The sequence below is a fragment of the Anopheles moucheti genome, chromosome 2, assembly GCF_943734755.1.
Source record: "Anopheles moucheti chromosome 2, idAnoMoucSN_F20_07, whole genome shotgun sequence".
In the NCBI taxonomy this organism is placed as follows: Eukaryota; Metazoa; Arthropoda; class Insecta; order Diptera; family Culicidae; genus Anopheles; species Anopheles moucheti.
The window spans coordinates 88,548,013-88,565,505 of NC_069140.1; the positions used below are offsets into that span (position 1 = coordinate 88,548,013).

At 44.0% G+C, this 17,493-nt stretch overlaps 1 protein-coding gene across 1 annotated transcript in view; it reads left to right on the forward strand.

Annotated features, from left to right (window-relative positions):
- The first annotated feature begins 2,769 nt into the window (after nucleotides 1–2,769).
- The window catches only part of LOC128310297 (protein amalgam-like), a 64,145-nt gene continuing 49,421 nt past the window's right edge, over nucleotides 2,770–17,493 (forward strand). Inside the window, exon 1 of the mRNA XM_053046902.1 lies at nucleotides 2,770–2,830. Coding sequence (XP_052902862.1) covers nucleotides 2,770–2,830 — 61 coding nt within the window. The remainder of the gene's footprint in view (nucleotides 2,831–17,493) is intronic.

Consider the following 17,493-nt stretch of genomic DNA (forward strand, 5'->3'; position numbering starts at 1 on the left):
GCGTTTCATTGCAATAGTACTAGGTGGTGGGATTTTTGGTTTCGTTTTCTTCGTGTTCTCGCGTTCTTTTTGTCATGCCAGCGTTTCTCTTTTGATTGAGCCTTCCAGTCAGCCCTACGCAATAAATTCCTGCTGGGCGCGTGCTAAAGATTATCTAGCCGGCACGGTCGGTTATTAAATTCTTCCTCACCCCCCCAGGAAAGCGCAATGATTAAAATACTAGCTTCCAAACATTCCACTACATATCTTCGCCAAAACGGACATGTCTGACAGTTGGCCCCCGGCTGGGGATCAACCAGAAACGGTGGGTCCACAAGATTGGGCTCGCTAGAAAGGCCTTGTCTAATGTCGGCCATGTGCTTAATGCTAATTTTCAACCATTCCTGCCACGAAACGAGTACCTCAGGAAACACGTTGTCTAAGTGGCTAGATTGTGACAGTTGCTGCAGCAAACGAAATACAATCACGCGGAAAGTACCCGTGGAAAAGAATGGAATTAAATCTACTTAATATTACGAAAGCACCTTCCAACAAGATCAATGCATCCTTTAAATGCTCTACGTCAGGGAAGGGCCTCAAAAAAATTAGGAAACCTTAAATCTCGCCCCAACTACGGCCCGAGGTCACGGCCCGGAGGGGTCACGATGTGACTGTACGATATCATAATTCTTCGCCATTAATGTGCTCGGCCGTCGTTGCCACACCGTGCGGTAGGTTTTGGCTACGGGAAGGCCCCGCGAATTTTTGCTACCAATCCCAGCCACGTTCCGATGGCGATATTATCCGCACATCCGTTGCAGACGGCACGACGCTAAAGTGTGTTGGTATGTGAAAGTATGCTGGATGCTTCCATTCTGTGTGATTCGTTTTTTTCTTGTTGCTAGGTTAATGCATTTAAACTACTGATAACGGTTGGGGAAGTTCGTGCCAAATTATTCTGCCAAACCCGGCCATAACACCAACCCGGAAGGCAATGCCGGCAGTGAGTTCAGTCCAGCGTCTGCCAAAGCGGTTGTAACCGTACGTTGGCTTTGCACGGTTTATTTTTACTCCCGTAACAAAACGCGATCGATGAGCGCCCGGAAGTGCCACCGGTGAACTTTCATATTCAACTGCCAAAATCAACTGCCAAAGTCAGCTCTTCGCTAGCCATCAACGAAGTATGCAGAAGATTTAAAGCCTGCTTCCGGTAAATCAAGCGCCACATGGTTTTTTGGGGCTGAAGGTTACCCCACACACACGCGAAACAAAAGGAAAAGACAGACACATAAGCGAACGCTGCTACACATAAAGGATAATCGACATTATTTATTACCAGCATGCGCGAAACTTCAAAGTCCTTAAAATCAGCTTTGAGCGGGGTTTTTTTGTTTTGTTCCCGGGAACTCATAAACGCGGTTCCCCACCGGAAAAACTTAGAAGGGCTCGCAATTCGCCGGTAGCTGCCGAAACACGTGCCGAAACTTGCAGCATATGCAGGGGTGGTTTAAAGCAAACTAAAAATGGACGAAGAATAAAAAAACTACCGCGGCCTGCTGTGTTGCAACTAAATCATCGTAAATTTTCGCCACACACTCACACTCGCACACAGGCAATCGAAGCAACAGTGGCGCTGAAAGGCAAAACCCGGTACCTCGTGCGTTTAGTAGTACCAACACCCGTCTTGATGGCAAGTGAGACAAATTATCCATAAGCCGTAAACAAACGAAGCTAAACGGTGCTAAGAATCGTCGTGTGTTCTTTACTCAACATCCACCAGCATAAAGTACACTCCCAAGTGTCAGATAATGGGGCAGTAGGGGTGGGGGAGGGGAAGAAAAGCAGGCAAAAACAATAGCAAACAGCAGTGCAAAACAAAAGCGAACCAAACGAACACAAAACAACAAAAAATAACAAAGGTAAATAACAGGGGGCTAAAGCGAAAATAATAGTCTCGAAGCAAAACAAAAGCCTGAAGATCATCCTGAGCCCCCCGCCCCCCATTAGTGTGCGTGCACGTGTATGTAAGTGAGTGTTGAGTGTCCTTTCCCTGCCCGGGCACTCAGCAGCTAGAACGGTCATCCTAGGTCTTTAGCCGTAGGGCAATGGGATTGTGATGCCATTTGCCTTCTGATGTGATTTTGTTTTTCTTTATTTGTTTTTAATGGTTTTTCTTCTTTTCATTCTCTCCTTAGTGCTCCTGTGCTATACTTCCGGGTTAGTGTAGAACGGTGAACCGCTGTGTGTGTGGGTGTGTGTGTGTGTTAGTGCAAAATTTCCATTTTCCGTTTTGGACGACCAGCGTGCGTGGTACGCTTTCTTGTGAACTCAGCTTCATCACGGTAGTCCTTGCACACAACGTACCGTTCCAGCGTCGAACCAGCAAAAGGTAGAAAATGGCCTTAAGCAACCCCCCGGGAGCGTGCGGAAATTAGTGCTCTTCAGTGGGCAAAATCACCAAACACTTAGCAGGCACCCCTCCATCCCATCCCTCCCCTCGGTTCCCCCGATTTCCCCCCACAAGGGCGAAAGGTCCCGCGGGTGAAACCGGCCTCTTCACGGAAGCCCGGTACTTTTCAGGTGCGCCCGCTGAACACACGGATGTGCGCAGCGGTGTGTTTGTGCGAGTGACGGTTGAAAGTGCCAACACAGGAAGCCCGTAAATCCAGCCCCCGGTGAGACCGGCCCGGTGGAAAAGCATTTTCCCCATCACCCAGACCAGCGCCGAGCGCTCCAGCCCCGCTCAGCCCCACCAGCTACGAAGCATCGAAAAGCAGGAAAAGCGGCAGTATGGCCGGCTTCGTTTGCCACCTTCTGCTGGTTTTCCTCTTCACCCGGGAAACGGCTTACGGTAAGGGAAAAAGCTTACTTTTATCATTTCATTATTTATGACGAAGCGAATCGGAGAATTCGGGGCAAACAAAGGGAGAAGAAGACAAAAAAACATAAGCAGAGGACTCCATCACTGCCGTATCACTCGGTACGTGAAAATTCCAAGACTTCCTGGCGCTCCTTCTGTGCCCTGTGAGCCTTCCCGTCCATCTCGTCGATCTGTGGCAGACGTTTGATTGATGTATGTATGTATGTGTGTGTGTGTATATGTATCGGGGAGGGGTTCGAGAATGTTTGCCATCTTGCGGCAAACGATGGAAGATTATGGCAGTACGGTGTACGGTTACCGTGGCCCAAACAATAACTTATTGACAGGTTTCGGCAAGTAATGCGAGAAGCCACCGCAAAGGATGGCTGTCAGTTTTATTTCCGCTGCCCACTAAAGGGAACTTTAGTGTTGTGCCCTATTGTGTGCGGACTTTATGTGTGGCAGGATAGGTTCCAAGGTTGCAGAATCCGTACCGATATCGGTTGTAAATGATGCTGATTGTAACAAAATGGCAGGAATCTGTAATTACGTTCAGAAGAGCTAGCAGAGTTCCCGTCCCGATTTTCCATCCGTATATGCAGGACCAATTAGCCAAGAATCCAACGTTGGCCAGGCTGTCACCAGCATTTGTTTCAGTGCAATAAAATAATCCTCCAGTGAGCATGGTATGCATGGTCTAATGCATCTCGGTACGTCGAATTCAACAAACTGTCGAATGCTGTTCCAACATCCTCCGTTAGTGACACGTCATCGGGAATACGAGAATATCTGTCAACCGATCCGTAATTGACAACGGCATGTTGATAGTTGGTTGCCATCGATTACAATTTGCTCGATGCCGAAACCCCCCGGTCCCGGTCCGACCTGGTGCCCGAGCTCGTAATTCGTAATCAGCTTCCGTTTCCAGCCGGATATCGATACCGGCCCCGAGCGGCTAGACGAAGACGTTGGATAGCAATTCCAATAACCTAATCAAAAGTCAACAGAACCAGAAGTCTACGTGGGCCAACGGTTGGACATCTTCATCATAAACTGCTGTTGGCCCTTTCCACGTTCCGGTTCCGTTCCAATGATGTACAAGGTCCGTGTGGCGACGTTGCCGGCTGGATCGTACCGACGGTGGCAAAGGATAAACGATGTCTTCGTAGTCATGACTCTTAATCAACTTTTGTTTGCATTTTCCCAGAGCGTCTTCGGTTTGGTAATCGATGATGCTACAACGTCCCAGCACAACCGGACAGCCCTGGTCCTGGGGATACTGGGAGCTTGGGTCATCACACCGGAACAGAAGGTGTACTAACAGTGCCGGTTGTCTCGATGTGATTTCCATCCCCAAAACCCAATGTGTGACAATGTGTTGAGATTTTGTACCAACCGGGGGTCGGGTCGGGTCGCATCTGTAAACCGGCTACCGTCGGATCCGTCCTCGATTGGCGCTCGTCCACAAAGACGTCCACAATCAGCAGACGGTTGCTGCCGGTGTACATATTCGTGCGTGTGATTTGCAGCAGCCGGCACTGCTTCTGCTGCTTCTTCTGTTACGAAAAGTGAAATTAAAGTCCATTATCGACCGATTTTCATTGGCACTTAATTGAAATGAAAGAGCATTGCTTGTGCCTTCCTGGTTGTGTGATGTTGCGGAACACTCCCCCCAGAGGTGCATGCCGTCCATCAGCAGTCCAATCTCTCCGGGAGCATGAACGATACTTCCCCGTGACAACAATTCCCAGCTCGCATCGAAAGGGGATAAAGATAACTCCCAAATCCTCCTCCCGTCCATTCGGTGGCGGTTGCATTTGCATCGTCAAACAAATGACCCACCGGAAAAGGGTGCTTTGATGCAGATGTTTTTCAGCAATGGCAGCAGCAACACAAGGAAAAAAAACATTTACCATCTTTCGCTTCGCCTCTACCGCTCTTACCCGCAGCCAAGTTTGCCAGCACGACTGACTTCCTCGTGATGTGCACGTGATGTTAAAATATTTGCATTTCAAATTAGCTGGACCTCTTTAGCTGCTGCTGCTGCTGCTAGATATCCCACTCCAGAAACGTTAGTCTGGATAGCGCACCGACCCAGAAAGGAACATCGAACACAGGGTGGCTTATGCAAATGGCTTGTGCAAACCTTACCTGTCTAGTGTAAAACCGGACCGATAGTAAACAGTCCCGACAAGACAAGAGGAAATAAAAGGTGCCATTCTACAGTGGCGATCCGTAACGAACTGGATCGGAATCGGTTTTATTTCTATACTCTCTTTTGTTTGCAAGAAGGAGGGAACAACCGTGCTTGAAATAGGTGAAAATAAATACAGGCAGTTGCCGAGATACGCGGTTCCTCTTATGCGCGGATTCGGAGATACGCTGGTTTTGGAAATTTGACAGATGAGCTCTTTTATAGTATCTTTTATAGCAATCTAAGCAAAAAGGTGAAAATTGGTAGAAAATATCTTTTTTTGTCACAGAAAATATTTATTTCTAACTTATTTTAATGTAATCTTTCTAAAATTCGAATGATTCGCTAAATAAATAAAGTTCAGAGTTAATAAATAAAGTTACGAAATTACATCAGGATTTGACTTGCACGGAAATTCGAGATACGCGGATTCTTCTCGGATTACAGCGGTCCGTTGTAATAGCGTATCTCGAGGACTGCCTGTATGCGGTTTTTGGAAATTTGACAGATGAGTTATTTTATAGCATCTTTTATAGTAATACTTAGATTGGTGAAAAGGTGAAAATTGGTCGAAAATACCCGATATTGGTCGAAATAAGCGATTCACTAGCGATCACGGTGGCGGTGACGTTTGGTGCTCGTTTATGTCTCATGTTTCGTATCTTGAGTAGCGCTCGTGGATGCATCGCTTCGTACGATATGATACACCGCACATTATTACAGCTAATTGGATTGAAACAAAGTTGCCAAGTTGGTGGTAAATTACTCGCCCACAAGATACAAGATAAATCTTTGATACTGCTCCAGGGTATTACTTTCGTGTTTTCCTTTCGCCGAACTATCACTGTAACCGCCCCGGTAACTTAATCCGAGTTGTTGCCATCGATACACAAGCTTGCTTCACGTTATTTCCACTGATTGCTTTTCCGAGCTGCACACAGTCGCGCGCTAATGAAAGTTTCGCTTTTTGTTGAGATAGGGTTAAAACTCGATTCTCAATTATCAGCCAATTCTTTCTCTACATCCATCTCGGTGCGGTTTGACTGCCCTTACTCCCGTGTCCCGGTCCCAACGCTTTCATTCTGCTGCTTCAACTCTCCACAAAAAAGGGGGCAATATGCTCAAAATTAGAAATGACACAACTTTGGCAAACTTCGTCCTCTTCTGCAGCCGGTGCAGACACCGGGAAGTGTGTTTGCGTGAGCGCAACAGGACACGGAAGTGGATGCACAAACCACCCGGCATATTAGCTCGTATATCACGTACGAAGGATTTACCTGCAGAAAACGTGATAATTAGCGGTAGATTTCCGATTTTTCGCTCGCACTCAACGATGTGCCTCAAAGTTGTTGCTGTTTAATTTTCTTCACAATACCCAGGCATAATCAGGCACGTTTCGATTAAGTGTGACAACTTGTTTTGCTCTTGTCGCTTGTGATTCTGCTTTTACCCTCATTAGCGTTTTGTTTTTTGCTTTGCTTTGCGACACGATGGAATGGAAGTACTTTTAAACCGTATAAGTAAACGATCGTGTAACAGTACGGAATACAACACATTATCACAAGTAAAGCCATTAAATGAGGTTATTGATACCCTCTGCTGGGATGGCTAGGCCATTCAAATGCCATACAAGGGAGGGTTGTTATTGTTGCTCATCGTTGAACAAAATCAAACATCGATAAATCTTCCGATTAAGATTACGAGCAAGGCGGAAAAATGGCCAGTTCGCATCACGTACGCTCTATCTGTCAGGCTGGCGCCATCGAGTTGCAAAAATTCATGAGCTCAGCGAACCTTCATAGAAAACCTTCACCCTGCTGCCGCTGAGGGCAATTACAATAAAAACGGCACCGAAGATGCCGATGTTCATAAATCAAAACATTCCAACAAAACATAAATGGTGTTTCGGGAGAAGCACAAACCCCCGGCGAGGGGTAGACGATTCTCTTATCAGATGAAAAAGTGTTCGGCCTTTTTGAATGGATCCGATTCGATCGTTCGGAAAAGCGGGAGGAAAAACTATTTTCACCTTATGAAACACGCACAACCACATCTGCCATCTGGGATGAAAAGCTTGTTGTTATTTGGGTCTGTTTTTCTGAACAAACGTTGATTTGTCTTTTGTTTTACAACAACTAAGCTTATAGCTTATAGCTTTACTTTAATTTTTCAATGTATCGTTTGACAATTCCTTCGGGAATTGCAAAACAAAGCCCAATTAATTAGTTGCCCCCGGTTACCATACAGCCCCGGGTTTCCTCGAATCTATTTTTATACTGAATTTCTAATTAATTCTCCTCTTATTATGCCTCTGGGATCTCGTTCATGGTAAAAATCCTTTTCCTTAAAATCAACTCCGGCTACGTCTTGTTTGGCTTCCCTGGCATTCACAACTTAACGGAATCCCTCCCAAATGTCGAATGAGTTATGACTTGTGGCATGACAATGAACTAGTTTACAGGCCACGTTTTGCTATAAACCGAAAACTAAACCTTGCCGGTTGTTTTTTTTTTCTTTTGCTTTTATATCAAACTCTTGAATACCTACGACAATGTTTGGATGGAACCAGGACAACAACAAAAAAAAACGTGGAAGTTCATCAATAGGTTTGCGAAAGTTTTGCGTCTGCTCTATCACGCGTCGATTCCCCCGGCATGCCTGATAAATATTCATACCTAAGTTTTTCGGACCGAGAACTAAAGTTTACCATCAACCCGAAGGCAAATCGGGCGAACATCGAGAGAATAAAAAAAAATCACCTCACCCACCACGGTAGCCTTGAAAATTGTTGCTTCCGTTCCATTTACGAATTGGTGGCGCATTTTAAGCGTCACCGCTTTGAAAAAGGGAAAACTTATCCCCGCTTCTGTCCGACTTGTTGGAGTTTCGAAAGGAACTCGTCCAAAATAATGGGAAACGCTTTTGTGCAAACAGAAACGTTCGTCTGCCAAGCACGCGGTAAAATTCGTTGCATTCGTTTCCCTTCGATTTAATTCCCGCTGATGGCGTGTATGTCGGTGAAGACGCACCCGACGTCCACCGGGGTCCATTGTCCTCGCTGGCGCTCGGTTTCCATTTTCGGCATTCCCCTGGTGAGTTTTGCCGAACGGCCCCGGCGCAATTGAAAATGTGTGCGTTCCCGTTCCCTCGTTCAGCAGTCGACAGTCGGTGATTTAGTTTCTCCCAACAGGGTGGTTAGAGGGCAATAAAAGAAAGACAAAAAGAACCTGAGGGAAAAAATCCAAACCTCTTGCAAACACAAAAGTCACTATCGGGTAATCTAATAAATTTATTGGTTTCCTTCATTTAACTTACCGAAACTACGCAGAACGGGAACGGGAACAAAGGCGAAGTGGATAGGGATAGTCCCGCCGGAAGCCAACATTAGTTTTTTCCCTCCCCACAAGCTCAGCATAGTTCGCCAATTTCGCCAAATTGTTGATTAGATCTTCAATGCCGGTTCGAAACCGTACGCACATGGTCGCGTACGAAAGATGCGTTATCGTTTGTCCCGTGTTGTCGTGCTCGTTGCGTAATTCACATGGCCATTATCCCATCGCTACATGATGAAAGCTACATCAGCGCTACCGGGCTTCATCATTTCCCACTCAAATTCGAACCCCGACGGACCCTTCCCATTGCAAGCATAAAAGGTTCGGCCACATACCGTGTACGGGCGGCGTATCAGGCATCGCATCGGTATCGCTTTGATCACTTTGCGTATTAACGGTTTAATGCTGCCGAGCACGGGCTGCCTCTCGAATCAATCCGCTCGCCGGCCAGGAAGAGGGATGTATTTATTTTTCCCCATTTTTAACAACGAACCTCTCGGGGTTCACATAATCGAATTCGGAAACAGAACTCACACACACACACACACGATGCCGAGGGATAGATCGTACCGGGAAGATACCCGGCTAAGGGTACGATGGAGGGATCCAATTTTGCGTTTGATTAACTATACTGATCGACCGCAAAAACTGTAACCGGCGCCCGGAGGGGTTGAAAAATATAACTGACCTGTCTGGCCCTGGGAGAAATGCTGCCTCTGTCATCATCAAACGGACCACGAACACACGGGGGGGTGCGAAGATGCGATTGACCGCAATGATGGTCGTTACTGGAGGAAATATTACTGCATTTAATCACTGTTTCGCATATGGCTTCCGTTCACAGCAATTTGTCTCATTTAAGCCGCTATCTTGATTGCTGTAACTTGCCTTGGAGTTGTAAAATTAATCCCGTTTGTGTGCGGGATATTTCTTGGTGAATGGTGCGTGATTTTTGTGACGATAAGCTTGAAGGTAGACATTACAATATTTTACATGAATTTGCTTGTTGAAGTACTATTTTAGTTGTGAAGTACAATAAAAACGTTGGACGTATATTCGTCTATTTACTATTTCTGATGTTCATTCTTACCTTTTGCATCGAACGTCCATAAAAGAGTTCATTTGATAATTCATTTGCTATAACCAAAAATTGTCTACATTTAGGCGTAGATATACCATCCATTAGAAACATCCATTAGATGCGCGTTTCGTTATATTCCCCAACTGATTTAACTCAACTCAAATCAAATTCATCATTCTAATAATTCTTCTAATAAAAAATGTGACAGTTGATTTTAAATCTTCTAAAAATAATTCAATTTCAAAGATCGCCAACAGTTGCTATAATTTCAACAATATGCTATAACTTAAAATAATCGAGCATTTATCGCTTATATTTTTTGCTTTATTGTTTTTCTTCATTTTGATAACTTTTTAAATATTTTATTAACATTCCATACATATTTTATGAAGATGTCATTTCCTATTCAAATTTTGGATGATTATGTAGATTCAGATGATATTTACCAACCGAAGTAAATTTGTTTTTAGACCACTAATTCGATGGAACTTTTTGATTGATTTTTTAATGCTTCTGTAGTTAAATCACGTGTTAAATTATAGTCTCATCACTGTCACAGTTTCCTTAACAAAACCTAAGGATTATTTTAGTTTAAAATAAAATCAAACATATTGTCTATTCCGCATATTAATTACACAGGCCTAATAAAGTACTTTGAGCCAGAAATAGAAGATTCAAAAATAAAGATTACCTCAATTGCCCTAACTAATCTATTTCGTTTCCATTTTTAACTTTCCAACCCACCCAGTGAAGTATGAATGATGTTTTAAAAAAATAATCTCGTTTCGTAATCAATTTGTTACCATCTTGCTATCCTCCATAAATCACGAAACCTTCACCCCACACGGTTAGTGAACAGATTTTCAACAACTTGTGTAAACAATATTTTGCCTTTTCGCGTAACACCCTTTATGCGTTGGATTATTGTAACAATTTTTTACCATCTAAATCGCTTTAAAAAAAAACACTCGTCCGCCACTCGTCCTCAAACCGACAGTTCTAAGCTCGTCAGTTAAGCCAAGCCATCTGTTTGACGATTATTATCCGCCCGGTCCCCTTTTTGGCTGTCGTTCGCTACCTTTTATTATTGAATTTCACTGCGGTTGCGGTATCGTCCTGGCCGCCGTACCCCGGGCTCCGGGGTTGCATTTACTCACGGTCCAGTCCGGGGCGAGATGAAGTCAAACATTGTCGCTGTACCGTGTACCGCAAAACGATTGTCCCTTCGCCCTTCGTCCCCTCCGTAGTCCTTTTGTCGGGGAAAAAGGTTCCGGTACGGTCCGTGCCCCGGGTCCCTTTTTCCATTATGTAGCCGATAGTCGGGTGTTCCGGTTTGAAAATCGATTGTTCGGGTTTATTTTTAGACGATTGCTCTAACATCTGTCGAAGATCGGTTGGCGAATCGGTGCGCCTTCTACACGCAGTAAAGCGGTAAGCGGCGAAACTTACGCTAGCGACAAGCGATAAACATTGGATAAAGATTTCTGTCTCGAGGGTTAATATTTACCAAAACATTCGCTTTCACTTTCCGCTTCTCATCTATTTTGTTTCAGCACTTTCTGCAGCATCAATTTCATTGAAACCAGTCAATGCACGAAGGAAAGATTTTAATCTATCCCTTTCGAACTCTTTGCGAATCAAAAAAAAAGGTTTTTAATTTTAGGATAATGAAGGCCACTTCGATGGATAACTTTTTAAATTAAAAGCAACCCTTTCGCCGGTTTTACCTATGCTTCGGTTTTGCTGTGGACGGTCACGTGACGTGATTAAAAGTTGAACATTGAAACACTTCTCACCTTGCGCGGGAAGCCGCAAAATCTAGTCCACCCATTTTGCCCACAATCGGAAACCATTTCAGCGCTCGTGAAGTAAAAACAAACTCCCTCACAGTGCCGGGTTTAATGTTGTAATCAGAAACCAAACGCACAACGGCAAATCAACGCAGGTGACACAGGCGAAAGTGTCAACATCAAACGGGCGACCAAACGTGCCACAATTGCGCTGCCGAGGGGGCTGGGAAATGACCGTGGCTGTGGGAACTCCGTAAAGGTACGGCTACGACGTCAGCACGATTCACGTTTCTAGGCCTGTTAAAGGGTTTCCGAAATGTGTTGCGAAATAAATTCGCACACCGAAACGCAACACGCTTGTTCAAACGCTTCATTGTCGCCGTTTGCACTCTTTTCGATGGCGGGAATCCGTAGTAGCGGAAGCAAAATCATAAACCGTTGCCATGGCAGCGTTGTGGGTGATTGTGTTTGTTCTGTCATAAAATGATGCTGCCACCATTTTAATTGATTTATCGACACGGGAGCGCAATTAGCGTAGTACGAAAATAAAGGGATTTCGATGCTATGCGGAACCGATTTTTTTCTCCCCATGACAACTAAGCTAATGGTTAAACTAACCTTAAAGGCCTTATGTTGAAAAGTATATCTATGCTTGGTTATTGATTTTGGCTTTTCCGCGAAAACTATGTTCCATAGCACAGTATAATACACGTGGAATGTGGTCGAAGGTGCGCAAAATTTGAAGTTTTACAGCCAATTACATTATTTTGATCAAAACTTAGGCAATAAAGAAAATCGACAATTTTTTCGACTTTTTTCTCTTTACTTTAATTTTTTCAGCAGTTCAAGAGACTTTTATCAAAACTTACAGCAACTTTTTAACAAAAATTAATAACTTTTGTTTTATATGAAAATGAAAGACATTTTCAGCCATTTTGTTTTACCTTCTTGCTTAGATTTAGTGCTATACACTAATTTTGCTCACAAATTTCCGAATTTGTGTATAAGAGGAACCGTCAATCTCGAGGGTTGCTTGTACGTGGAATTTTAATATTATTATTATTATTATTACTTATTAATAAAAATTGTTTGCCTCGCGGGCTGTACAATGGTATAAAAAAACTTAAATCTAAAGTGGCCCTAAACTAAACACTACAACGAAAAGAACTAATTAAGAAAACTGCAGGAACAAGCGATTACAACTAAACCGGAAAGACAAAAAGGAAGGAAACAAATAGAACAGGAAATGGACAAATCACAAAACAGAGTAAATAGAGTGGGAAGAAAAGAGAAAGCGGAAAGAAAACAGGAAGATATCTAATTAGACGTATATTAGGAAGAATATACGCGGAACTCTTGCAGTTTATACGCCATAATGGTGTATCTCGCGAACTGCCTGTATTTCGAAGGCTACTTGAATCTCAAATTTCCTGTTTAATAAAAAAAACAAGATTTATTATGGAAGTTCCGCGAAATGAGGAAATCATTTAAAATAATTTGAAATATTCAAGTAACATGGCAACGTTTATGCTTCATGATTTGAGAGTTGTGAACGCCATAAATTGAATCACCATGCAAAACATTATGTATGTAAGCTATAATTCAATATCGCTAAGATAAAAGTGATAAAAAATTATCACTTTTAATGCAAAAAAAAATACGAAAAATGTCATTCGGATAATCGTTCATTGTATAAAGGAATGATTGCTGTAGCAATAACGAGGTAAACTGTAGCATATTATTTAACAAAATAACTATAAAACTTTGTTCATCGCCTCCAATGCCATCCATCACAATCAAGCAACCAGCAACCGATTGTAAAGTTCATCCAAGTAATCTCAACTATTAATTATGTTTTCTTCCTGCTTGCTCCCGCTTCAAAGCGCGCCACATTTTTTAAAACCCGATGGAGAAGTTGCCGGCGGTCCTCAGTGTTCGTTTCCATTCCGATACCTTAATTGCCAGTGAGTAATAAACTTTTGCGCCGGCCTCACTGCACACAACCGCAATATTTGTTTTATCTTCCCCACTTAACAACAGCTCAATGTCAACCATCTTTTCATTTGATGACAAGAAACACTGGTGTTGTATTCCGCGCCCTTGCCGCACCACGTTTGCATTCCCCATGCTATAAAGCAGGATGTGTACTTTTTTTTTTCCTTTCTCTCCCTCATTTTCTTTAATCCACCTTCCTTCTCGTGTCGTTATCTGCCGGAAACGGTGGTCACATTGTTGTGCCACCCGTGCAGCAGCAGCAGCAGCAGTGGATCCGTCTGCCGCTCTGCTTCGCAATTGCTAAAGTGCTCCTTAAGCCTCCTTAACTGCACTCAATTATTTTCCCTCTCTTGACTTTTGCACTTTGGCTCACTTCCTCCTTCCATTCGGCAGCGCAGGCAAACGCAGTACAGGGCACCCGGCATCCTTCAACGATTTGCCGCCACCAGTGTCGACCACGTCTGGACCGGGTCTCGCAAGGAGGACCATTCCGACCGAAAAGGACTCAAAACAAAAGGGAGCGAATTTTATGGGGTAGTTTCATGCGATTATTACAGCGTTTAGTTTGAACGGAAAATTAATAGAACTCAATTACTAACCTCTTCCCCCTTGCTCGGGGCCACGCCGAATGCCGGGGGTGTGCAGGCGGACGAATATTCACTCCACGACGTGGGGGAGGCGTACTTACGGGAGCGACCCTGAGAGACCGTTTCCGCTTGCTGCTAGCGCCATGGCACGCATGGATGTCGCCGTTTTTTTTTGGCCGGTATCGGTGTTCGGGAGGTTGGCACCCCTTGGCAAGCCTAACGTTATGGCAAGATGATTGATTTTTAACAGGATTATTACAATTAACTGCAAAAGCATTTCCCTTTCGTGTGGCTCCAAGCTCACCGTCGCACGGCCCCTACCTGAAACGGGAGACCCGAAACACACCGGCTTTGATTTATTTTCAATTTCTTTGCCCACCCCATTGGCGTTCCGGGCGGCTCAGAAGGAAGTACATTTATCATGGTGGCTTTTATCGCACCTGCACCGGGCAACGGGCGGCCCCAATTTGGTTGCTTTGTGACGTTGATTGGAGCGTTTGGTAGTTTTATTTGTCGCGAATAAAATACGTACGGCGATGTCGTTCGGTTTATTCCCGACTTCGTCATCGCGTTTTTCCTTTAATCGTGGAGCATTAAAATCGTCATTCAAGCGTGTTTTTTTTTCAAATGTTTTTGTTGAAATTTCAACTGCAAATTGTTTAAGTTTAATTGCAGTAAAAGGAAAAAATAATCATAATTTATTTTAAAATAGTTTCAAATAAATAATATTTTTATATCAACTAGAATACTTTCAAGACTAAAGTAATTTTAGTAAAATAAAAGTTTAGAGCCAGAAGGATCACTCCCCAATAGGACGTACACGTGTAATGCGAGACTCCATTCCATTCGCGTATGTAAATTCTGCCATTCAGCATTATTTTGCACCCAAGCACCCAAACGGTTCCCAGTCGGGATACTTTACCGTAAGCTGTTTGAGTATAATAACAGCGTGGCGGGTGGCTATTTTGACATGTTGATTTATTGTTTGACCAGCGTTTTAGGCTACGCTACGCTTATGATTGATGGTACACCCTTTGAAGGAAATATGCAAACCACACGGTTCGAGCGGTTTTGTTCATTTTCGGAACCGTGTTATCTTACCGCTCGTATCGATGGTAAATTAAACATAATTTTTACCACTTTCGGTTGAACGGATTGAACAGTTCAGGCGAGAGAATGAGCTAGTATATAAATAACCATCATTTTAATACAGCGGTTTGGTTTAGCAATGGGTGAATCTAATTCAAATCCCTCCTGAATCTGGGTGTCTGGGCGACAAGCAACAGCGTTCTTTCAATAACGTAAAACACTAATGCACAAACATAATAAAAACGCACAGAAAGGACTTTCTTTAGCACACTTTATTTGTGGAGCTAAAAAATCACGTCCCCGTTCGTCGGGGTTAGCTCTATAGATTCCTCTACTCCTGGTCGTTGATCTTTTTAGTTCGGGCGTGCTCGGCTCGATCGGTTGCTCCGCTCGAAGTGGCGCCCTCTACAGTAAAACGATCGACACCAGTTGTCGCATTTGAATCGGCCGTTGAATAATGTTCCACACTGGGTCTCTATTCCAAGGATCAGATGAATAAAATTAAACCTAAAATCGTGTTTAAATCAAAAAAATTCTTGAAACTTACGGGAATTGATTCTAGCTTTGAATGACTCCTCAGTAAAAATTCATTTGAGTGACTCTTCTCAAAAGATTCTTTAAGCGTATTCGGATTCGGAGCATTACATTGTAAAGAAAATGCTAGTTGTAGGCAAAATTTAAACAAGAAATTATTTATAAAACACTTGTTCTATCTAAAAACATTTAAAAAAAAACATCATCATCTTCCAACTCAACAGCATCCTTCAAGTGTGAACTTCTCGTTCCGGTCCATGTTTGCGGTTGGGTGTTGAAAAAAAAAACAAGATCCAACCCATGTAAAAACCCCTTTTCCCTTCCTTTTTTCCAATTTTCATCACTCGCAGCCAGCCACGGTCCCAGCTGTCGCTGCGGTGGCCAACGGATGCTAGCGCTCCAATCAGTGATCCCGGGTGCCCTGCTGTCAATAAACAATGGCGCGGCCACTCTGAAATAACAAGTTCAAACCAAATGAATCATTAATCCGTCATATCACTCATACATATAAATTGATTCATTATTTATGCTATTAAAATTAATGAAACTGTCACCCGGTGAACTCAGTCAATCGGTGCCAGTCATCTTCAACGCTCACGCCACGCTCGATGGAGGGAAGGGAAACGTTCGATAGCGAACGAGTATCCCATCGAACGCCGTGCGCCGTGGCCGTGTCTTGCGAACGGAAGCAACCGCACCGGTAAACCGGAACCGCAAAAGCCGAAGCTTCACCGTACCGAAACGGGTTAACTTTTCCCAGCGCGGAAACTCATTGAATGGAGTGGCTTCGACTTCGCATACTTTAGCACCAAAAGCAGAACTTTATTTTCTGCACAACAAAATCATTTTCAGTTTTTCGGAAAACAATACTCAATTTTTACCCAGAAAAAAAAGGAGAAATCCGTACTGGAATGGCTGTCAACATCGCCTTTTCCGCAAAGTCATTACCATGACCGAAAAGGGAATTTTGTCCCCTCGTTTGTTCCATCACCCTGGGAATGCGATATTCAATCGAATGTCTGAGATTGTTGGAAGATTGTTTACAACCTTTTTTGCCGGGCCCTGGGCCTCCTTGCTTTGGAGAGCGGGGAAAGAAAAAACAATTCTCCACACTGCTTAATGTTCGAACGAGGCGACGAGGCGGAGTGGCTGCAAAAGATGTCGGAGCAGCAAAACAACCCAAATCAGATCAATATTTTTGCCGATGCCCCAAATATGGCTGCGATGTTTAAATCCGTACCGTATCGCTGGTGGGAATCTTTCTAGGAGCTGATTATGTTTGCTGCCGAAAAGGCGGTCTGATCTGCGTCGGTACGGGAGAAGTATCAAATATTTACGGATTTAAGGATTTCCCTAGAACAGCAGCAGCATCATTTCGAGGTGGAAAGTTTCGGGGTCTTCGGGGGCCGTGTGATCTTCAACGCGTCCTTAAGGTAAGCGATTAAACTCGTCAGCTTTCGTCGGCCTGCGTTGCCACAATGGCGGCTCGCAAAGCTAACAAGCCGCCCGTAAAACCTTGTGGCATCATTACACAGCACCACCGTATCACATCGGCCTTCCGTTCATTTAACACAATGTTATCTTTCGATTACGCTTATCGTTTCGCTGATTTGAGGCTGAATAGATGGAAGCACCCAAGAGTTTCTTTACCGCCTCAGTCACCCCAAACGCGGGCGCTCACACACAGAGAGTGAAGTGTGGCGTGTCTCGGCAATTAATATTCATAAGCCGCTGACGAAAGCCGCCCCGCATGAGGACGAACGCCGGTGGAATTTTGGGGGCGAGGAAACAGATTGTTAGGGGATGATAAAAAATTAACTCACCTTGCCACCGATCAGCTGGGAATAGAGGCATTCTGGTCGGAACGAGGGAAAAAATGAAGACATCCATCCAAGCGCTGGCACGTTTCGCCTGGCTCGCTTGCTGGCTGACTTCGATAGAGGCATAAACAGTCACTCCAGGTCCGTTGACAACGTCGACAACGCAAGGACATGCCACCTAATTTATGTATGGTTTTGATCATTAATTTATATTAGTACTCCAGGATATCGG